The following is a 24,619-nucleotide window of genomic DNA, read 5'->3' on the forward strand; positions in this document are numbered from 1 at the left end:
CGCGCAAGCGCCGTAGCCTTGATGCGTGACACGGGTCTGAACCTGGCGCATGCGCCCGAGCCGCTTCAGGGCCGCAGTCACCCGCATGCGCAGTCAGCAGGCACGGTGACGGCCTGTCTGTGCTACAACGGAAAGCAGCCCTTCTTTCTGGAAACTCGTGCGCCTGCGCATACCCCTTCCCCCCCTCCTTACTGCGCCTGCGCGCCGCACCCTCTCCTCCCCCCCGCCCCGGGGCGTTTCGGCCTCGCCACCATTTTGTGCTGGCGATCGCGGCTCTTGCTGCTTTGCTCTGCCGAGTCCCGCGCGCGCGAGAGCCGGAGCAGCGGCGTCATGGCGGAGAGTCAGTCAGCGGCCGGGCTGGGGGAGTCCGCGCCCTTGGGCGGGGCGGCTCCCTCCGGCTCGGAGCCCGAGACCCGGCGGCTGAGCGAGCTGCGGGTCATCGACCTGAGGGCCGAGCTCAAGCGCCGCAACCTGGACAGCGGCGGCAACAAGAGCGTCCTGATGGAGCGGCTCCGCAAGGTGCGGGGCGAGGCGGGGGCGGGGGAGGGGCGGACGGGGGGACGCTCCGCCTGGCTCCTTTGTCCCCGGGCTGAGGCGCCTTGGACGCATGCGCGCCCCGGGCCCGGCGGAGCCCTCTGCCCGGGCGGGAAAATGACGCTAACCGGAGCCCGGTGCGAGCTGCTCAGCTCCTCCCCAGGTCCCTCGCGCCGCTCCTAGGACCACTGACGGCCCCAGCACAGCCCCCTGGTGCGAATACCCTTCTCTGGGGCCTCTAGCGCCCCCCCCAATCCTCCTACCCCCTCCTCTGGGGCCTCTAGCGCCCCCCCCCCCACAATCCTCCTACCCCCCTCCTCTGGGGCCTCTAGCGCCCCCCCCCCAATCCTCCTACCCCCTCCTCTGGGGCCTCTAGCGCCCCCCCCCAATCCTCCTACCCCCCTCCTCTGGGGCCTCTAGCGCCCCCCCCCCCAATCCTCCTACCCCCCTTCTCTGGGGCCTCTAGCGCCCCCCCCCACAATCCTCCTACCCCCCTTCTCTGGGGCCTCTAGCGCCCCCCCCACAATCCTCCTACCCCCCTTCTCGGGGGCCTCTAGCGCCCCCCCCCATCCTCCTACCCCCTTCTCTGGGGCCTCTAGCGCCCCCCCCAATCCTCCTACCCCCCTTCTCGGGGGCCTCTAGCGCCCCCCCCAATCCTCCTACCCCCTCCTCTGGGGCCTCTAGCGCCCCCCCCCCCACAATCCTCCTACCCCCCTCCTCTGGGGCCTCTAGCGCCCCCCCCCCCAATCCTCCTACCCCCTCCTCTGGGGCCTCTAGCGCCCCCCCCCAATCCTCCTACCCCCCTCCTCTGGGGCCTCTAGCGCCCCCCCCAATCCTCCTACCCCCCTTCTCTGGGGCCTCTAGCGCCCCCCCCCAATCCTCCTACCCCCCTCCTCTGGGGCCTCTAGCGCCCCCCCCCAATCCTCCTACCCCCCTCCTCTGGGGCCTCTAGCGCCCCCCCCCACAATCCTCCTACCCCCCTTCTCTGGGGCCTCTAGCGCCCCCCCCAATCCTCCTACCCCCCTTCTCTGGGGCCTCTAGCGCCCCCCCCAATCCTCCTACCCCCTCCTCTGGGGCCTCTAGCGCCCCCCCCAATCCTCCTACCCCCCTCCTCTGGGGCCTCTAGCGCCCCCCCCCACAATCCTCCTACCCCCCTTCTCTGGGGCCTCTAGCGCCCCCCCACAATCCTCCTACCCCCTCCTCTGGGGCCTCTAGCGCCCCCCCCCACAATCCTCCTACCCCCCTCCTCTGGAGCCTCTAGCGCCCCCCCCCACAATCCTCCTACCCCCCTTCTCTGGGGCCTCTAGCGCCCCCCCCCAATCCTCCTACCCCCCTCCTCTGGGGCCTCTAGCGCCCCCCCCAATCCTCCTACCCCCCTTCTCTGGGGCCTCTAGCGCCCCCCCCACAATCCTCCTACCCCCCTCCTCTGGAGCCTCTAGCGCCCCCCCCCACAATCCTCCTACCCCCCTTCTCTGGGGCCTCTAGCGCCCCCCCCAATCCTCCTACCCCCCTCCTCTGGGGCCTCTAGCGCCCCCCCCCACAATCCTCCTACCCCCCTTCTCTGGGGCCTCTAGCGCCCCCCCCACAATCCTCCTACCCCCCTTCTCGGGGGCCTCTAGCGCCCCCCCCAATCCTCCTACCCCCCTTCTCGGGGGCCTCTAGCGCCCCCCCCAATCCTCCTACCCCCCTTCTCGGGGGCCTCTAGCGCCCCCCCCAATCCTCCTACCCCCCTTCTCGGGGGCCTCTAGCGCCCCCCCAATCCTCCTACCCCCTTCTCTGGGGCCTCTAGCGCCCCCCCCAATCCTCCTACCCCCTTCTCTGGGGCCTCTAGCGCCCCCCCCAATCCTCCTACCCCCTTCTCTGGGGCCTCTAGCGCCCCCCCCCAATCCTCCTACCCCCTTCTCTGGGGCCTCTAGCGCCCCCCCCCCCACAATCCTCCTACTCCCTTCTCTGGGGCCTCTAGCGCCCCCCCCCCCACAATCCTCCTACTCCCTTCTCTGGGGCCTCTAGCGCCCCCCCCCCCCCCACATCCTCCTACCCCCTCCTCTGGGGCCTCTAGCGCCCCCCCCCCCACAATCCTCCTACCCCCTCCTCTGGGGCCTCTAGCGCCCCCCCCCCACAATCCTCCTACCCCCTCCTCTGGGGCCTCTAGCGCCCCCCCCCCACAATCCTCCTACCCCCTCCTCTGGGGCCTCTAGCGCCCCCCCCCCACAATCCTCCTACCCCCTCCTCTGGGGCCTCTAGCGCCCCCCCCCCACAATCCTCCTATCCCCTCCTCTGGGGCCTCTAGCGCCCCCCCCCAATCCTCCTACCCCCCTTCTCTGGGGCCTCTAGCGCCCCCCCCAATCCTCCTACCCCCCTTCTCTGGGGCCTCTAGCGCCCCCCCCAATCCTCCTACCCCCTCCTCTGGGGCCTCTAGCCCCCCCCCCAATCCTCCTACCCCCTCCTCTGGGGCCTCTAGCCCCCCCCCCCCCAATCCTCCTACCCCCTCCTCTGGGGCCTCTAGCCCCCCCCCCCCCCAATCCTCCTACCCCCTCCTCTGGGGCCTCTAGCCCCCCCCCCCCCCAATCCTCCTACCCCCTCCTCTGGGGCCTCTAGCCCCCCCCCCCCAATCCTCCTACCCCCTCCTCTGGGGCCTCTAGCCCCCCCCCCCCCAATCCTCCTACCCCCCTCCTCTGGGGCCTCTAGCCCCCCCCCCCCCAATCCTCCTACCCCCTCCTCTGGGGCCTCTAGCCCCCCCCCCCCCAATCCTCCTACCCCCTCCTCTGGGGCCTCTAGCGCCCCCCCCCCCAATCCTCCTACCCCCTTCTCTGGGGCCTCTAGCGCCCCCCCCCAATCCTCCTACCCCCTCCTCTGGGGCCTCTAGCGTCTCCGCCCCCCCCCCCCCCCCCATCCTCCTAGCCCCTTCTCTGGGGCCTCTAGTGCCTCCGCCCCCCCCCCCCCCCCACACACACACACAATCCTCCTAGCCCCTTCTCTGGGGCCTCTAGCTCTCCCTCATTTCCTTCCCCCTCCCCTCCCCCCCCCCCCCCCCGCACACGCCCTTCATTGAGCCCCTTGGGACTATTGTGCTGCTGCTGTCCCTCTACTCCTTCACTGAGCTCCCACGAGGCTGTGGGTGAGGAAACGTTGTTACAAATTTGTATTCTAATGGTACCTGCTTTAGGTTCTGTCCAAACCCATAAAGAGCTAGTCCCTGACCCCAAAAAACTTAGACTAAGTAATCTTCCGAGCCTTCAGATATGATGCTGTCATGTACAGAATAGATGTCCTAATGCTGATTGTATTCTGATTTTTCTGGGAAATTTTGAGCAATGCACCTTGATATAGCTCCTCCTCACTCCGAGCTGTTTACTGATGGCCAATATCTGCCTCCCCTACATGTGAGATGATATTGGGGAAATGGAAATGGGCTCTTGAAAACTCACTAAAACAAAAATTACTTTCTCTGTTTACAATAGGCCATTGAGGAAGAAGGGGGAGACCCTGATGAAATGCCAGTGGCTTCAGAAGTTAACAATAAAAGAACACCAAAGAGAACTAGCAAAGGTACAAAACAGTTGACACTCCTGGTTCATGTAGTCTTGCTTATCTTTCTTTTGTTAGTTTTCTCTAAGATTACTTGTCTTGTAATTTTCCATTTTTCATTCCAGTTTGTTAATGTGCCCCTAAAATCATGCTATCAACAACTTATTACATGTTTAAGCTTAGAACTGTTTCTTTGACCAGGGAAGACTATTTAAAATTGTATTATGAAGTTCAAATATACCTTACGTTAGTATACCTTTAACCATAAAGTGGAAGTGGTCTTAAATTGCAAGTGTATTTTTAGTACTCATGGCAGTGAATACAGAATTGTGCCAGGCATAGGAGAGACAGCTGCTCTGAAAGCCCCCTTAGCAGAGTTTGTGTGTTAGAAAGAAATCCCTCCTTTTCTGAAAGGAGTTAGTTTAGTCATAAATAAACTATGTAGTTGCAAAATCTCAGAAATTGGCTTGGGGCATGCATTTTCTGAAATTGCTTGTAGCTCATTTTTATAATTTGACTAGATTTCAAGTTGTTGTTTTTGAGTTTATATTGGGCCAATTGCCTGTATATCCATTATGGTAGTACCTGAGAACCAGAAAGTGAAATTGACTATTTAACATTTGTATCATCATAACATTTGTGATCATCATCACAGACACATGATCCATGTCCTGAATACCTTAAAATCAAAGGTTTCAGAGTAACAGTCGTGTTAGTCTGTATTCACAAAAAGAACAGGAGGACTTGTGGCACCTTAGAGATTAACAAATTTATTTGAGCATAAGCTTTTGTGAGCTACAGCTCACTTCATGGATGCATTCAGTGGAAAATACAGTGGGGAGATTTATATACATAGAGAACATGAAACAATGGGTGTTATCATACACACTGTAAGGAGAGTGATCACTTAAGGTAAGCTATTACCCGCTTGGGGGGGGGGAACCTTTTGTAGTGATAATCAAGGGGGCCATTTCCAGCAGTTGACAAGAACATCTAAGGAACGGGGGTGGGGGGGTGGGAGGGAGGAATAAACATGGGGAAATAGTTTTACTTTATGTAATGACCCATCCACTCCCAGTCTCTATTCAAGCCTAAGTTAATTGTATCCCGTTTGCAAATTAATTCCAATTCAGCACTCTCTCGTTGGAGTCTGTTTTTGAAGTTTTTTGTTGAAGAATTGCAACTTTTAGATCTGTAATCGAGTGACCAAAGAGATTGAAGTGTTCTCCAACTGGTTTTTGAATGTTATAATTCTTGACGTCTGATTTGTGTCCATTTATTCTTTTACATAGAGACTGTCCAGTTTGACCAATGTACATGGCAGAGGGGCATTGCTGGCACATGATGGCATATATCACATTGGTAGATGTGCAGGTTAACAAATCTCTGATGGTGTGGCTGATGTGACTAGGTCCTATGATGGTGTCCCCTAAATAGATGTGTGGACACAGTTGGCAATGGGCTTTGTTGCAAAGATAGGTTCCTGGGTTAGTGTTTTTGTTGTGTGGTGTGTGGTTGCTGGTAAGTATTTGCTTCAGATTGGGGGCTGTCTGTAAGCAAGGACTGGCCTGTCTCCCAAGATCTGTGAGAGTGAGGGATCGTCCTTCAGGATAGGTTGTAGATTCTTGATGATGCGCTGGAGAGGTTTTAGTTGGGGGCTGAAGGTGATGGCTAGTGGCGTTGCGTTATTATCTTTGTTGGGCCTGTCCTGTAGTAGGTGACTTCTGGGTACTCTTCTGGCTCTGTCAATCTGTTTCTTCACTTCAGCAGGTGAGTATTGTAGTTATAAGAATGCTTGATGGAGATCTTATAGGCATTTGTGTCTGTCTGAGTGGTTGGAGCAAATGCGGTTCTATCGTAGACCTTGACTGTAGACAATGGATCGTGTGGTGTGGTCTGGATGAAAGCTGGAGGCATGTAGGTAGCAATAGCAGTCAGTAGGTTTCCGGTAGAGGGTGGTGGTTATGTGACCATCGCTTATTAGTACCATAGTGTCCAGGAAGTGGATCTCTTGTGTGGACTGGTCCAGGCTGAGGTTGATGGTGGGATGGAAATTGTTGAATCATGGTGGAATTCCTCAAGGGCTTCTTTTCCATGGGTCCAGATGATGAAGATGTCATCAATGTAGCGCAAGTAGAGATGGGGCATTAGGGGACGAATGCTGAGGAAGCGTTGTTCTAAGTCAGCCATAAAAATGTTGGCATACTGTGGCGGTATGCGGGTACCCATAGCAGTGCCGCTGATTTGAAGGTATACATTGTCCCCAAATGTGAAATAGTTATGGGTGAGGACAAAGTCACAAAGTTCAGCCACCAGGTTTGCCGTGACATTATCAGGGATAGTGTTCCTGACGGCTTGTAGTCCATCTTTGTGTGGAATGTTGGTGTAGAGGGCTTCTACATCCATAGTGGCCAGGATGGTGTCTTCAGGAAGATCACCGATGGATTGTAGTTTCTTCAGGAAGTCAGTGATGTCTCGAAGATAGCTGGGAGTGCTGGTAGCATAGGGCCTGAGGAGGGAGTCTTCATAGCCAGACAATCTTGCTGTCAGGGCCTGAGATGATGGGATGTCCAGGATTTCCAGGTTTATGGATCTTGGGTAGCAGATAGAATACCCCAGGTCAGGGTTCCAGGGGTGTGTCTGTGCAGATTTGTTCTTGTGCTTTTTCTGGGAGTTTCTTGAGCAAATGGTATAGTTTCTTTTGGTAACGCTCAGTGGGATCAGAGGGTAATGGCTTGTAGAAAGTGGTGTTGGAGAGCTGCCCAGCAGCCTCTTGTTCATATTCCGACCTAGTCATGATGACGACAGCATCTCCTTTGTCTGCCTTTTTGATTATGATGTCAGAGTTGTTTCTGAGGCTGTGGATGGCATTGTGTTCTGCACGGCTGAGGTTATGGGGCAAGTGATGCTGCTTTTCCACAATTTCAGCCTGTGCACATCGGCGGAAGCACTCTATGTAGAGGTCCAGTCTGTTGTTTCGACCTTCAGGAGGAGTCCACCCAGAATCCTTCTTTTTGTAGTCTTAGTAGGAAGGTCTCGGTGGGTTAGTATGTTGTTCAGAGGTGTGTTGGAAATATTCCTTGAGTCGGAGATGTCGAAAATAGGATTCTAGGTCACCACAGAACTGTATCATGTTCGTGGGGTGGAGGGGGAAGAAGGAGAGGCCCCGAAATAGGACAGATTCTTCTGCTGGGCTAAGAGTATAGTTGGATAGATTAATAATATTGCTGGGTGGGTTAAGGGAACCACTGTTGTGACCCCTTGTGGCATGTAGTAGTTTAGATTAGTGTCGTTTTTCTTTTGTAGAGAAGCAAAGTGTGTGTTGTAAATGGCTTGTCTAGTTTTAGTAAAGTCCAGCCACGAGGAAGTTTGTGTGGAAGGTTGATGTTTTTATGAGAGTATCCAATTTTGAGAGCTCATTCTTAATCTTTCTTCAACAAAAAAAACTTCAAAAACAGACTCCAATGAGAGACTTCTGAATTGGAATTAATTGGCAAACTGGATACAATTAACTTAGGTTTGAATAGAGACTGGGAGTGGATGGGTCTTTATACAAAGTAAAACTATTTCCCCATCTTTATTCCCACCCCCCACTGTTCCTCAGACATTTTTGTCAACTGCTGGAAATGGCCCACCTTGATTATCACTACAAAAGGTCCCTCTGTGTGTTGTCCCAGTCCCGTCCCCTTCCCCCCCACCCACCCCCCCCGCCTCTCCTGCTGGTAATAGCTCACCTTAAGTGATCAATCTCATTACAGTGTGTATGGTAACACCCATTGTTTCATGTTCTCTATGTATATAAATCTCCCCACTGTATTTTCCACTGAATGCATCCATGAAGTGAGCTGTAGCTCACGAAAGCTTATGCTCAAATAAATTTGTTAGTCTCTAAGGTGCCACAAGTCCTCCTTTTCTTTTTTTCTTAAAATCAAAGTCCTTGATCCTGCAAAGAGATGATATGGACCTGCTTGCAATATTGGGATCTAAATTATAAACTAATAATTGACTAATCTGTTTTTGAGATGAGCAGAACATAAATGGAGAAAGCAAAATATTATGATTCTGTTTATTATAATTTCTAAGGTGGCTTTTTTAAAATTTTATTTTTATAGTGTCCTTTTATTGAGGTGTATAGGGGTAAGAGAATGATGTAGGGAAATCTAAATAGTCACCTGGGGTATGACTACACTGGAGCCGCTAAAGCGGCATCGCTGTGGTGCTGCAGCAGCACATAGTGTAGATACTTCCTACGTTAGTGGAAGGGGTTTTTTCTGTTGATGACAATCCACCTCTCCGAGAGATGGTTGCTAGGTTAACCTGGCCACGTCTACGTTGGGGGTTAGGTCAACCTAACTACAGAGTTCAGGGTGTGAAATCTTTCACAGCCCCAAGTGACATAGATAGGTCAACCTAAATTTTAGGTGTAGAACAGGCACCAGAAACACTACACTTGTTCAAGTTGATGCCATGTAATGACATTGTAGTGGTAAATACAGCCCAGATTATCTGCAGCTCCAGAATCGGGGTCTTAATGATTAATTTTTGGAACAAACTCAAGGTTGAATAGCTAATTTAGCAAAGAGTGTGTATTCTGAAACAGATATTGCTCTTAATCGTTTGAATAATGCTTTTTTCAGGGCGAAAACCAGAAGAAGGCATTGAAGACAATGGACTGGAGGAAAACTCTAGAGATGAACAGGTATGTGAAACCATGATGAAGATTAAATAGTGTTGCTTTCAAGTCACAATGAATATACAGCTATTCTTTTCTTTTTACAGGAGGATATTGAAGCAAGTTTGGATAATTTACAGGATATTGACATGATGGATATTAGCGTATTAGATGAAGCTGAAATAGATAATGGCAGTGCTGTAGACTGTGGAGATGATTACAATGCTGATAATATTCTTGACTCACTGTCTGATAGTAAAGACAATATTGATGCAGAAATGAAAGAACTTCCAGATCAACTTACAGAAAACGAGGTAAGTAACTGGAGATACAATTTATCATATATTTAATTTCTGAAAATTGTAGATGATATGCATCACTTAAATGTCAGGAATCAATATTTATTTATTGCATGTTAGTGTTCCACTTAATGGAAATAATTTGGAGGTTGAACTTTTTTGATTTCGTCCACACCATCTATGTAAATAATGTCCTTGTTAAAAATATTTAGGTTTTAAGTCTTTGTGTATTCTATTTTGCCCTAATTCTACATTTGCATTCTTTTAAATTATACCTTCGTATGTCTGAGAGCCTTATGAGAGACCCACATATGCATTATTGTACAATATATTTTCATTGGGCTGACACAGAATTTTAACTAATTTGCTCACTTCAGGGCTCCCCCAATGTTACTTTCCTCTATTTTGGGAATGCCAATTTTGTACTAACGTTATTACTCTTACATTTTAAGTTCTGCCATTGCAGCAGTGGCCCCTTAATCTGGAAGGCAAAACCTGGTATTCTACAAGTTAAAACTGCTCTAAATCATATAGCAGCGCTTTGAGCTATGTGTCTTATTGTTCATTTCTCAGCAGGGTCCAAGTATGTTACTTGTAGGACATGCTTTGTCTCCAAAAACCCAGAGTATGAGTCTTGTGTTAACTAATTCAGATTACTTTTTTCCCTTTAGAAGCAGGAGAAGCAAGGCAATGAGACATACTAATGTTAAAAGCTGTCAAACAAATTAACGAATTTTCTCTTCAGATCAGGAGCTTTAAATGTGCAAGACCATTGTAAACTGATGTTTTATTGCTGATGAATAATTTCATTAAATTATTAGAATAATTTTCCTGACATTTTTCAGCATTCTTGGGTAGCATTTTGAGGTTTGGGAGCAAAAGTTCCTCTGATTATTGGTAAATATTTATACAAATGCTATCTCCCTGGGAAAGTCAGATAAAGTAGTGTTGTTTCTCCTACCTTCCAATATTTTATTTAGGTTTTTATCTGTAAAGCTATAGTTAATTTTTTGTAAGGAGTGAAATATTTTCCATTCAATCTTTCAGGAAGACTGTGAGGAAATTGGAAACAGCTTAGATGCTGCCTCATCTGATTTAAATATCATGAAGGTAAATTGAAATTTTAGCTCTACTGCGGGTTATTTTCAGTACTACATAGAAAATTGCCAATTAATCTCTCAACATAATAAAACTGAACTCACGTCTTTTACTCTAATTGGAATTCATATTATGATTTAGTATAGATGTTGTAATACTTAATAAAGTCATAATGACAGTGGGGTCTCAGGGCAGTGCCTACTTATTTTGGAGTCTGGACACTATCTTTACTCATATCTATAAGCTGATTGAGCACATTTGCCAGTTTTGGCTGCCCACTTTGAGAAATCATCATCATCCTCTACTATCTGAGTTGTAAATAAAAGTGGTTTTAGTTTGGAAAGCTTAACTTCCTTTTGTGTGGGCACCAATAGAACTTAAATACCCCCTGCTTATACATATTTTGATGAACTTTCTTTTAGAGAGGAAACAAAAATACCGCATTAATGCTAACATTACATAATCTGATTTTCAGTTCACTTCATTTCCTTTTTCATCATTGTGAATTACAGTGGTTAGTACAAATGTGCAATATGTTTTCTCCATATTTATTATTTTCGGCATAGTAGACATAAATGTTCTTTCTAAGGCCTTTAGTATTCTGAGGCTTTTACCCAACAAAAGTGTTAGTGTAGACAAATTTTTGTCGGTTGGGGTGTGAAAACAAAACAAAACACACCTTTCTGACCAACAAAAGTTTCACTGACAAAAGCGCTGGTGTGGACAGCGGGAGATGTTCTCCTGCCAAAATGACTGCCACTGCTCATTAGGAATGGTTTAATTATGCCAGCAGGAGAGCTCTCTGGGGAGCTCAGGGGAGACCTTACAACAGCACACCTGTGCCACTGTAAACAGGTCCATAGTGTAGACATAGCCTGAGTTAGCTAGAAAGACACATAACAAATGTAGGTGAACTCAGGTAGTCTTGATTTATTTTGTGGTTTTGTTTATGTAAATTTTCATTATTTATATAAACATTCGTTTGAAATGGTTCTAGGTGAGCCAGTTTTAAATACAGTAACTTCAAATAGTCTAAATTCTATTTTTGTTCATAATTTAGACTCAGTTTATTAGGTTTATAAAAGTGTTTGCAAATGTTTTATTTTATTTTATTATTTTTACAGAAAATCGAGGAATCACCCTTGGAGCCAGGTACTATTAAAGAACAATGTAATCCCATCTTTTCAACTAACCCTTTTTAAAACACTAGTTGTTTTAACAAAAAATGCAATGTTATAGTTTGCATTATTCCTATGGTGGACAATCCAGATCATGCAAGGGTCATAGAGATTGGAAACCCAATCATATCCCCAGATCTGTGAACTAATGTCTGTCATTTAAATATTTTCACTGACATAAAGTGGTTATTTAAAAGCCTCCTAAACTACATAAATGGATCTAGAAAAGTTAATTTCAGTTTAAAAGCTAAAGATTCTACATGTAAAACAGATCTTGTGATATCACAGAGTATCTTAATTCTTTAACTAGTAGAGCAGAAAAGGCAGTATAAAGCCATTGTAGGGACCTAAAATTTAAAAATTAGTAACTGGATACAGAAGAAAGAAGACAGTTTCTTCATGGAAATTCCATACAGATTCTATTCACTTTCTGGACTGAAAATATACTCATGCACCATCAGAAGATGTCCCAGTTTTCATGTTGGAGTGTCTGCTAAAAGAATTTCACAGAAATTAGAAAATTGAACTTTCAGTGCATTGATACATTCAGTTAAACATCTTGGATTGTGGAAGTTAAATTGAGAAGAACCAGAACTGAACAATTTCATGAAGAATGTCAAGGATCAGCCAGAAGGTTTTTGTTAAATCTGTGGGGGCGTTTTCTTCCCTATAACGTTTGGGCTTAATATAATTTGTTAGGCTGCAAATAGTTTAGAACTTTAATATTGTGTACATTAGGGTTTTCCAATCTCTGTGTAGCTTAGAACTTCTCTTGGTGTTAGTGTGGCAGCCATGCCAGTTCCACATTTGTGATTGCTTTATTTCCCTGGTGATTAAATCTTGTGCCATTCTATTCCTGTTAAATCCGTAGAAAATGAGAAAATACTCGAGATTTTGGGGGAAACTTGTAAATCTGAACCACTTAAAGAAGAAATTTCCGAAGTGGAGCAGCCATATGCACAAGAAGCAAGTAACGCCGTGGCAGGCAAAAAGCTAGCAGAGGAAGAGGACGCTCTTGCTGCCAGTCAGTCGGAGGAAGATGCTTTAGATTTGGACAGCAAGTCAGCACAAGATCTTTCAAGGAAGGAAGCAAAGCATTTAGTTGTAGCAAAAGGGGAGACAAGTGAACAGACAATAGATGAAGAGAAAATGGACTCTGAATCTTTAGTAGTAGAAAACATAAGTGATCAGAGTAGCAAACCATCAGAAGGTCTGGAAGCTTCTAGTGGGGAAACAGCGGATAAAGATGCAGGTCCTGAAACCAAAGATAGTAAAGAAGATGCCAAGAAAACAGAAGACAAAGCTATTTCTGAAGAATCATCTGCTACTAAAGAGTCCTCTACCAATGAGGGCGGTGATCAGAAAAAGAGGTTTGTTTTTTCTCAGTTTTAGACCAGATGCTATCTTTTTTTATTGGTCATTAAGTGATGCAAATAAGCTGTTTCCTTCAATTGGCCAGCAAGACTGATGAAATTGTAGTCTATTCCTAAAGAATCTTTTATTTCTTCTTGTGCAATTTTTAACTGATGGTTTGATTTCCTTCCTTTCCTCAACCTTCAAAGGTTGTTTTATTAAATTCTTATTTTTATCTTCTGCCAGACATAAGTTTTAAGAATCTGACTTTCCTTATTTCATGTCAGATTTCTTAATACAAGTTTGCAAAGGTGTCTTTTGTTTCTCAACTAGTTTCTGGTAGGTATTTTAATACCATAATTTAGAGTTAATTTTCCTTTTTGTTTCCTCATTGATTAACATTAATTTTTGTCTTTAGCCCTGAGGAGGACAGAGCTACAAAGACAGTCTCAAAAGATGAGAAAGGTATGTTGTAAAGGAAAATAATCTTCATCCTAGGATTCATTTGGTAAAACTTGTGTAATTCCTTTTGCTTTTTTGCAGAGTAGGTTATTGTAAATGATTTGAAAATAATTGAAATCAGTGGCAATGATTGCAAGATTTAATTAAGGCTTTCTATCTGCATTATGTAACCATTGTTTCAAAAATACTTAGTGTGTATCATGGAAAGCTTATTGTTCTAATCATTTTCTATGGATATTAGGTGACTATATCCTACAAATTGTAACAGTGACTTCAAAGAAAACTTTTAATACATGGCAGATACGTCCTTCAGACCAGTGAAGGTGCTTATGGACATCTCATTGAGTGAAGAGCCTTTCATAATTCTACTCAGTTTAAATATATGAAACAAATTTATCATATATAATCTTCTGTTTTGCTAAAATAAGGATTCTAATAATTGCCTATACATTTAAATTAAAATAGCTGTACACTTCTGTGACAATCTTCAAAGGCAGTCTCCCTTAGTCAAATTATTTTGTTTCTTCATGGAATCTGTCTTTGTGGATCCCACTTATGGGACATGTACATACCATATGCAAGTGAGATCATAATCTTTCACCCAGCAGTGTCAGCTGGGCCCCATTGCCTGTGCATGTCCTTATATCTGTCTCCTCTCCCATTCAAGGATATGTAGGGCAGTGCAGATCCAATTGCCTCCCCGTTCGCTCTGACCACTCCAGCAGTAGAACAGAACTTGGCAGTGTCTGCCTGCTGACACCCTTTCATCAAATCAGTTTTGTATATATTAGTAATTGCTATAAGTATTTTAAGGACACTTTTCTGCCCTTTTGGCCGTGTCTTATTTGTTTTCTTTGCATTTTCTTCTTCCTGACTCCTACTTGGCATCTCTTCACCTAGTGGCTGAGCCTAAACACTGACATCGAGCCAAATGGACTTACTTCATTAACGGATAGATACTCTTAATTTATTAATCTGTTTTTATGAAGGCCACATTCTGGACCATATGCTGATCTTTTTCCGCCAGAATTCATCACTCTAGATATTTCTGCCTTCTTGAACAAGTCATATAGGGAGTGTTGGGTTTGGAAAGATGTTCCTCTGACTCCAAAAAGGAACTTTGACTCCCAGAGATTCTACCTCTTCAGTGCCTTAGGTCCCTCACCAAAAAAGTAAAGTAAGCTGTCATGGGATAAGAGGGCACAGTCCTCTCATGGATTGGTAACTGGTTAAAAGATATGAAATAAAGGATAGGAATAAATGGTCAGTTTTCAGAATGGAGAAGGGTAAATTAGTGGTGTCCCCCAGGGCTCTGTACTGGCACCAGTCCTATTCAACATATTCATAAATGATCAGGGAAAAGGGGGTAAACAGTAAGGTGGCAAAATTTTCAGATGATACAAAACTACTCAAGATAGTCCCAAGCAGACTGTGAAGAGCTACAAAAAGATCTCACAAAACTGAATGAATGGGCAACAAAATGACAGATGAAATTCAGTGTTAAGAAATGCAAAGTAATGCATATTGGAAAAACGTAATCCCAACTATACATATAAAATCATGGGGTCTAAATTAGCTGTTACTACTAAGGAAAGAAATCTTGGAGTCATTCTGGATAATTCTCTGAAAACATCCACTCAGTGTACAGCAGCTGTCAAAAAAGTGAACAGAATGTTGGGAATCATTAGGAAGAGGATAGGTAATAAGACAGAAAATATCATATTGCCTCAGTATAAATCCATGGTACACCCACATGTTGAATATTGCGTGCAAATGTGGTCACCCCATTTCAAAAGAGATGTATTGGAATTGGAAAAGGTTCAGAAATGGGCAACAAAAATTATTAGGGGTATGAAACGGCTTCCATGTGAGGAGAGATTAATAAGACACGGACTTTTCAGCTTGGAAAAGAGGCAGCTAAGGGGAGGGATGTGATAGATGTCTATAAAATCATGACTGGTATGGAGAAAGTAAATAAGGAAGTGTTATTTACTCTTCATAACAAAGGAACTAGGGGTCACCAAATGGAACTAATAGGCAGCAGGTTTAAAACAAACAAAAGGAAGTATTTTTTCACACAACACACAGTCAGCCTGTGGAACTCCTTGCCAGAGGATGTGTGAAGACCAAGTCTATGACCGGGTTCAAAAAAGAACTAGATAAGTTCATGGAGGATATGTCCATAAATCACTATTAGCCAGGATGGGCAGGGATGATGTCCCTAACCTCTGTTTGCCAGAAGCTGGGAATGGGCAGCGGGATGGATCACTTGATTACCTGTTCTGTTCATTGCCTCTGGGGGATCTGGCATTGGCCATTGTCGGAAAACAGGATACTGGGCTAGATGGACCTTTGGTCTGACCCAGTATGGCCATTCTTATGCCTTTGTAAGTAGGGACTGTGCGCTAAGTCTCCTTACCAGTTTTGAGACAGGGTCAGCAAACCCTTTGTTCAGCCTCTGGATCCTCCAAATTGAGGTTGGCCAACCCAGTCCATAGCATTTTTATAGGGGCTTTTCTAGATTCCAATACAGCAAAGGAATATCTTCCTCAAGACAGATTTGAGGCTATCGTTTTCCTGATCTTCATCCTCAGGGAAACCCTGCAAGAACAGCAAGAATCAAACTGTTAAGGTACATGGCCTTGTGCACTCATGTGACACTCTTGCAAGTCTTCACCTTCAAGGCCGGCTGAAGTCTTCTTTACCAACCCACCAAATACAAACATTTGCCTTGTGTTTCCAAATCCTATAGTATTTCCCTGGACTGATGGACCTATCCCTAGTTGAGCTGCAAAGAAGAGATACCATTCTACACCTCTCTTCCCACAGCAACAAAGATTACAAGTGTCTCCATAGCAGGTTTCTGGTCCATTTAAACCACCTGCAAATGCAAGGCATATTGTTCTGGAAAGAGTCCTTACTCCATATCAATTTGCTGCTCTTGAAAAGAACCACAGTAAAGCAACACCTTGGTAAAGTAATATTTTATATCGATAGGCAGGAGGGTGCCAACTCATCCTTTCTTTGTCAGGAGACAATCAAGCTGTGGCATTAGCGCCATCTTTACAGGATAACTACCAGGAACAAACAATTGGCATAATTGCCTCGACATTCAGTACTCTGCCAACCACTAGTAGTTGCTGAAGAACTCCATCCTCAAGCCTCTATTCTGCAAATAGAGCCCTTCCATAATAAACCTGTTTGCCAACAAGAACATCAAATACTTTTCCTTTTTCTTCAGAGCAATTACCATCCCAGGATCCTTCCCGGATTCTTGCCTCTGAAACTTTGAGGCCCAAGGTCTGGTGGAAGGACCCAGGACATCCAGAAACATGTCATTAATAGACATGCTCAGTAGCTGCTTCTGAAGCTGCGGGAGTAGCATTCATTTAGGGCGAGCAGTTGTTCAGGTCCCACACATTCACCAGTTGAGAGCTGTGCCAATCACAGTTTAGGTGAGGGAGGAGGTGGAGGTTAAAAAGGGGTTTTGTCCAAAAGAGAACAGAGCAAAGGTAAAGGTTTGTAAATTCTTACCTGACTTAGGTGGGTTTGTGAGGGAAAATATGGTACCCTACAGAGTGAGCGCTTCATAGAAATGTTGATTCCAGTGCCTCTACCACTTTGGTTATAGACTTCAGATTTCTATTTCACCAACAACTGAGACCAGGAACTATTAATCCAGGGGCTGGAATCCTCCTAGCTGTAAGGATCCCCAGATTTTTGTTTGTTGACAAAGCTCTGATGAGTTTGGCAAAATCTCTATTCTTTTCCATTCTTCTCAAGCTCTGAAGAATCCAGGTGATACTATACATATTAGGGCCACACTATAAAGACTGAAAAATCCTCTGAAATCGGATCAGTGGGGTTTGTTTATATGTGCGTGCTAAAGTATAGAAGTGCAAATGTTACGTTGAAACCTTAACATTTAAAAATATATATATATATAACAGCAACAAAATGGGACAGTCTGTAAATCTACCGATGTTTCTATTACATTCTAAAAGACGTTGTTTAAAAATATTCATAAGTATTCCAAATACTATTTACAATATTTTTGTGTCTTAAATCTTTGTTTATTTAGAAATTGTATAGTACTCTCTTTGAAGCTGACTGGGAACAGTTAACAGCTACATTCAGGGTTTTACATACAGTAGCCATGAGGTTTAACTGCATAATGCATAAAGAGAGAACTCTGGCTTGTACCTCAGAAAAGTGTTAAACTGAGATGTAGGAAACGGGGGAGTGTAATAGTTATATGTAATATTTCTTCATCTACCTCCCTTCCTGTTACACAAATAGTGCCCAAAATTGGACTTGAGGTTTAAACAGTTTTATCTGATTTCTCTTTCTGAGACAATCAGTATTATTCAGTCAAAGAGAATAGAGTGGTAGTATATGTGTGTGCATGTACTGTATTGATTCTATTGACTAGAGTCATGGACACTTGCAGACATTTGGGCCGAATTCCTACAGACCCATTTCCATCAGTGATGTCTCATACTGACAGTACAGAAGCAATAAGGTGGGCTGATAGGTGGGCATATAGTCAGGTAACTGATATACAGACCTTTGAAGGAGAGTGGTTTTAAATGTTTTGTGAATTTCCAGATCTTGCCTCCCTTAATACACAAGGGGAGAGAGTGTGTGAAATACACAGATTAGTGAAGAAATGGGTTGTGATATCTATTCACCATAGGATTATGCTACTTATTTCCACTAGAACTGCTCACAGATTCCCAGCACAATGAGCATGGGGATCCTGAACATTCTGATGGAGGATCTGATACTGACAGACAGTTTACACATGTGACTGACAAAGGAGAGGGTTAACAGGTAGTCATTCAGTGGAAGCAGCTGTTGCTGCTGTAAATCTTTGTCTTGTTTACAAGAGCAGGTTTTGAAATCTACCAGTGAGACAAAGAACGACAGATGTAAAGTTTAAACTGAAATGTTTTTTCGGGCAGTTCACCCAGACTCAGTGGAGAGGTTGATTATCCTGCCTGGCAAGCTCAAACCAGAGACTTTATGAAAGGTGATGAAATCTCTGACAAGATAAAGAGAGGTAATATCACTGCAAATGCATTGACCCCAGCAGTGAGGATAATCATACTAGCTGGTATCAAGACAAGTGCTGGAGATGGTTTTTAAGAGTCTAGAAAAGGCATATGGAGCTATAGAGAGAGCATCAGAGCTTAAGCGTCAGTTTCTGAAACTGATCAACATACTGGAGAACAGCTGTGTACCTGAGCAGATTACATGCATTAGTCCAAAAAATTCTTGAGGTGGAGTGAAATATGCAGAATTAGACTCTTGTAAACAAGACCAGTTTTAGAAGGTTGTTGGCACAAATCATTGCTAACCACACTGAGGATCACAAGGGTATTAGTCCAGATGGTTGACAGAGAAACATTTCCAGTGTACAATTCTTGTTGAAAGTGAGAACCTATGGAGAAGGAATGCTGTGATTTGGAAAAAGAGAACATTGTCAAGAGAAGCGAAGGGCTTTAGTAAAGCTAGCCTGCATTTGGTGAAGGAACTGGAAGGAATATCAGAGCAGTTCTAAGAGACTGAAAGAGAAATATCTCCAAACTGAGCAACTGTTGGTTCAATTGCAGATAGCTAGATCAAGATCTACTCCACCCAGTTAAGGAGGACATTTGACCACTCAGAAGCCTAAGGAAATTGGTAAGCGAGGATTGATAAAAAGACTTGGAGTACTTGTGGCACCTGAGAGACTAACAAATTTATTTGAGCATAAGCTTTCGTGAGCTACAGCTCACTGATGAAGTGAGCTGTAGCTCACGAAAGCTTATGCTCAAATAAATTGGTTAGTCTCTCAGGTGCCACAAGTACTCCTTTTCTTTTTGCTGATACAGACTAACACGGCTGCTGCTCTGAAACCTGTCATAAAAAGACTTGTTTCAATTATGGACAGCAAGGATATTTCATAGGTGGCTGAAAGAAAAGGAGTACTTGTGGCACCTTAGAGACTAACCAATTTATTTGAGCATGAGCTTTCGTGAGCTACAGCTCAATTGGTTAGTCTCTAAGGTGCCACAAGTCCTCCTTTTCTTTTTGCGAATACAGACTAACAGGGCTGTTACTCTGAAACCTGTCATAGGTGGCTGAAAACTCTCCCAATCCCAATTTAATGCATTGACAGCTCATTAGCAGGTAATCAGAGCAGAGTAGACCCACACCTGTATAAGGAAGAACAAGGGATTTTGCAAGGCAGAGTTGCCGAAGCTCATGCTCAAAGAAATTGGTTAGTCTCTAAGGTGCCACAAGTCCTCCTTTTCTTTTTGCGAATACACACTAACACGGCTGTTGCTCTAAAACCAGCTGGAGGATGTGTGTGCAGAATACAGCTCAACTGGAACCCAGTAAAGCATTTCAACAGCTAGTAGAACCTGCTTTTCAGGGCTATGCTTATGTGGATGGATCCAAGTGGATCACTCAGTGCATTACAATTTGTTACCAACTAGTAGATAAGCCCCCTCCGTTGGGCATCAGGGCCCACACAACTAAAGCGAGACAGCCTTTTCAGGGTGCCTAAGAAGTTTTCCTATATCAGATCTGCAAGGCTGCCACTTGGAGCTCAAGCCATACCTTTAACAGCCATTATATGCTGGATTAGGTGATTGAAAATTTTACTTCAGAAATACCGAAAATCCATTTTTTTTTTCAAGTCACTTAGGTTCCTAGAACACGTAGGCCCATATTTTTAAAGGTATTTAGGTTTTGCGGCACTCAGCACCACAACTAACTAATTTATGAGCCTAAATCTCATTTTCAAAAGGGATGTAGGCAATTAGGAGTCTAGATTGAATGGTCAAAAATTTCAGTCTCTCACACATGAGGAATATTTGTGCCATAAGTGGGATCCACATGGACAAAACACCTCTAAGAACCACAGTTACCTAAGGTGAGTAACCATTCTATTTAGTGAAGTCTGAGTCTTTGTAAAGTAATGTACTATATTTTTATCATGCATGTCAAAACTTGTACTTTGTTACAACTGCAAATACGTCGAACTTAAAGGTACTATTCACTTTGAAGAATGTCAATCAGTGAAGGTAAATTTTACACTTTATATTTCAGTTGACCTGTGACTAAAGAATGTGAACTGGAATTGCTTTTTTTAATTATGGTGAAATGAGTTTTCTTTTTGAATTAGGTCGCACTAGTAGCAGTTCTGGTAGAAACTTTTGGGTGAGTGGACTTGCCTCCACGACTAGAGCTACAGACTTGAAGAATCTTTTTAGCAAATATGGGAAGGTACAGTTTTTGATCCTTTTACCCCAAACTAGCTAACAATATTTCTTCTCTTGGTGTTTGCTATTTAAAGTATTTTAATGGAATACCAGTACCACAGATGAAGTACAGGTAATTGGAAGTCTAAATTATCAAAAATATTCTTGTTGCACACAAAAGCAAATAAGATGTACTAATCTAAGCTATTTAAGCTTTTGTATTTTTCCCTCACCCGTACAAAAAATATCCTTTCCTCTCCAGATCCTGGTTTGAATTAATTTAGGCTAATGTCTTTGTTATATATATTTCTCCATTTCCTATACTGTAGTGTCACCCTCATGGTCACTCAGCGTAAATTTAATAATATGAAGGGGCTATATTTGAACCTGAATGAAATAATATTGGAATTTAGAGCCTTCTTTCTGGTGTAGTATGTAAGAATGGTGTCTCCATTCTTTTGGATTAAACTAAGAAAATAAGTAAGTCCAAAGATTTGTTTGGTCTAAAATTGACACTGATACTAAAATTAACACTTGAAAAAGGTTTTGTATGCTGCTGTTAATGGTGTGCTGAATTAAATCCCATATCTCCTGTTAAGAGGAAAATTGGAAGGGCTGATTTAATAGATGATGGATGCCAAAATTAATAACTTCCCTCGTATTTGAAGGAATATTTAAGTATTTTTCTCAGAGGTTCAGTAGTGTACTTTAAAATGACGTTGTCAGATGCTGAGAATGCTTAAATACCGTTCCCACTGCAAGCGGCGGGAATGGCTTTCTGCAAATTCACCTTGAGAAAAAACAAAACTTAACATATTGTGATCTTACATTAAATCAAATGAATTAACTTCAGCACATCTGGGTATTTGTTTGAATTGCATGTGGTTATTGCATTTGATGCCAAGAAAATTAACTGTGTCAAATTACATTATTAAAATGAGGTGTACTCATTTTCTTAGTTTAATCCAAAATTTCATCCAGTGATCTGGGAGGAGATGATTCTAGAGAAATGGCACAAATGTGCATCCAAAATACCGGTGACAGCTGTCTTTGTATTTGCCTGAATAATCTGACAGCAGTCACTGTAATTCAAACAAAAGAATCCATATTCTTCTTTGAATATTAATTATGGACAAAGTTAAATTTTCAAGAGGCAAAAGTACACCTGCGGTAAAGTACATGTTAAAAGCATATTCCACCTTCAGCTGCACTTTAAAATGGGAAGCCTGTATGAATTTCTGATTTATTCCCCCAGTATTAAGTGTGCTGTATAGACTTTATCTGCATAAACAAAGAGCTTTTATGGAAATACTTATCTATACATGTTGTTTCAATGTTTTCTTCCCTGTCTTCTGTAGCATACTTGAAAATTGCATATAAGTAGGCTTTTTAAAATCATATTTTTGGTGAGTGCTTCCCACCTCTCAAACTGAATTTTATTTGAAAAAATTTTTAATTCGTTAATATTTTGTGCATACAACTACCAATGACTGAAAAGTTACATTTTTGTTGGGACTCATCCTAGCAGATTGTTGAACTCGTATCAACATGAGTGGAAATTATACTTGCCCTTGACTGTTGTTCCTTTTATTACCGTTCATCAAAATGATGCTGGTGATGCACATTTTACAGGATTTCTTATAAATAGACTTCACATAGTCTGCTTTTCACCATGACAGGTTTCAGAGTAACAGCCGAGTTAGTCTGTATTCGCAAAAAGAAAAGGAGGACTTGTGGCACCTTAGAGACTAACCAATTTATTAGAGCATAAGCTTTCGTGAGCTACAGCTCACTTCTTCAGAAGTGAGCTGTAGCTCACGAAAGCTTATGCTCTAATAAATTGGTTAGTCTCTAAGGTGCCACAAGTCCTCCTTTTCTTTTTGCTTTTCACCAGTTGAACTTTTGCAACATTGCACTTATAATGCTTGGTTCCAAAATGTTGTTTTCATAGTTGTTTGTCGCTTAAAAACAGATAATCCAGGTATGATAGGCTGCATTAGAGTAGGTAAAAGACATGGTGAATGTGTCCAATGAAGTGAGCTGTAGCTCACGAAAGCTTATGCTCAAATAAATTTGTTAGTTTCTAAGGTGCCACAAGTACTCCTTTTCTTTTTCCGAATACAGACTAACACGGCTGCTACTCTGAAACCTAATATTTTAAGGTTATAAATGGGCTGTGTATGAGTGTGTTGTGTACTTATAATAAAGTGACACTGTAATTGTCCTCCTTAAGGTGGTTGGTGCAAAAGTGGTGACCAATGCTCGCAGTCCTGGTTCTCGCTGCTATGGGTTTGTTACAATGTCTACAGCTGAGGAGGCAACAAAGTGTATTACACACCTTCATAAAACAGAGTTACATGGGAAAATAATTTCTGTAGAAAAAGTAAGTGATCATTCTCAAGAAAAGATAGAATAACCTGTCTAAGAATTCCTATATTACTGAAATGTTTCACCTGGTGTTTGTCAAATATAATTTCAGGCAAAAAATGAACCTGCTGGGAAAAAACCTACAGAGAAAAAAGAGAGTGAAGTGAAGAAGGAAACAGTTGTCAGTGAGAGGTATCATTCTATAGATCCCATATCTGAAAAATAGTTTGATAGTTTTGGGGTATTTTCTGCTTTGTCTGGAAAAACAAAGCTGTGTTAAGAAGTGAGCAAGGTGAATATATAAAGAGGTCTGGAGTGATGCATGCAAAAATATGAATGAAGCAATATTTGTGTTTCATTGTCACATTTCTGGTCAAGTGTATGCAGTCACAAATTAAATCTTTATCTGATTATCTAGGAACTAATAAGGCTTAAGTAGCAAAAAAGAAACCACTGAAAACACAACTCCCTGATGGAATTTCATTAAAAGGTCTCCACCCTGACTCCCCTGTGTAGACTTTGAAGTATCCTGATTATTGTTGTGGGTGGAGAAATCTCAGAAATTGGTTATTTTCCTTGAATGCTAACTTTCCCTTGTATGTGCTTGGAACCTTACTCCCTAGCTCAGTTGTAATTCTCAGTTCCATTTTCCAGTTCAGTTTTTTTTTGGCTCTCTGTTTTATCATAATGACTGTTTTTTCTGATCTTTATTACCAAATATACTATTATAAAAGTTAACAGTGAGTGAAGTGCAGATATTTCAACTGCATGCCTTGTTAGGCATATATAAGACCCATGTTTTCTCGGTCATAGGCTTTTTGGTATGTCTAGATCTTCTTATGCCAGCCTGCAATAAAGCCTGCTACACATCAATATCATAAACCTATAAAGAGCACCACTCCAGAGTTCTGATCCATTCATTAGTCTGTTCCCGTACTAGAGCTTTTTACACACAAGAGATTCTCTCATGGAACAGGGCTACCTAGGGCTACTGTTGGAGATCAGATGTTCAAGATTCTGTTCCCACCATTTGTTCTCATCAGCGCCACACTGCTTTTTCTTTTTGGAATACTTAGAATAGCCAGAAGGGTTAAGATAACTCCTCTGCTTTAAATGTTTTCTTGAAGTATAACTCTCTTGTCAGATGCTGTTTGATAACTAGATTTTGGCTTTGTTTAATTTAGCTCTCATCTCTGGAAACTTTTAATTTTATGAGAGGCTCTGCCCGCCTACTGTATGGGGTCAGTTTTGTTGTGTTCAACGGCCATGCTACAAAAATTCTACTAGGTTTGACGTTGGTTGCCATGTTTTCTCTCAGGAATCTTTTCTGGCATTAGGCACACCATAATGTGTGTGTTCCTATTGTGTATAGTTCAGTTATCTTGATCTTATGCTAGGCCAAAACTTCTTTGAAGCTGTACAGTAGGTTCTGATCTTTTTCACTTCATGCCAACAGAGGAATTAGCATTTTCAGTATCAGTGCCGTTGGGCATACTATGCATCTCTTCCAGAGACTTAAGCCAAAGCCTTATATGTAAAAGGACATGTATTTCAATCTGCTTTTAGCTCAGACTTTCTGCACATTTATATCATTCTTTGTCAATGTGTTGAGTTTTTTCCTTCAGTTTTAAATCAGTTTATTTTCTATAGGTCTGGCAGTGTTAAAAACGACGAGATGACTGACCAACAAGATGATGCTAAGAAAGCAGAAGGAAAAGATGAAAAAGAAGAGAAGGATAAAGATGAGCTGAAGTCTGGGTCCTCAGATCAACTGAAGACTACAAAATCAGGTAATTTAACTGCTGTTTTGTTACAGAGTATTAGGCATGATTCATGTGGATGCTTACAATTATGTCTTCCCAAACCAAATGATTT

General features: G+C 43.3%; 1 protein-coding gene across 1 annotated transcript in view; it reads left to right on the plus strand.

The window, feature by feature from the left end:
* Positions 1–24,619, plus strand: part of LOC140903099 (scaffold attachment factor B1-like) — a 33,141-nt gene that overhangs the window by 103 nt on the left and 8,419 nt on the right. The window contains 14 exon segments of the mRNA XM_073323855.1: positions 1–180; positions 182–224; positions 227–519; positions 3,996–4,083; positions 8,700–8,761; positions 8,842–9,048; positions 10,081–10,143; positions 11,256–11,283; positions 12,181–12,679; positions 13,081–13,127; positions 20,302–20,402; positions 22,611–22,760; positions 22,857–22,936; positions 24,395–24,534. Coding sequence (XP_073179956.1) covers positions 1–180; positions 182–224; positions 227–519; positions 3,996–4,083; positions 8,700–8,761; positions 8,842–9,048; positions 10,081–10,143; positions 11,256–11,283; positions 12,181–12,679; positions 13,081–13,127; positions 20,302–20,402; positions 22,611–22,760; positions 22,857–22,936; positions 24,395–24,534 — 1,981 coding nt within the window.

Source organism: Lepidochelys kempii, chromosome 25 (genome assembly GCF_965140265.1).
Source record: "Lepidochelys kempii isolate rLepKem1 chromosome 25, rLepKem1.hap2, whole genome shotgun sequence".
NCBI classification, from domain to species: domain Eukaryota; kingdom Metazoa; phylum Chordata; order Testudines; family Cheloniidae; genus Lepidochelys; species Lepidochelys kempii.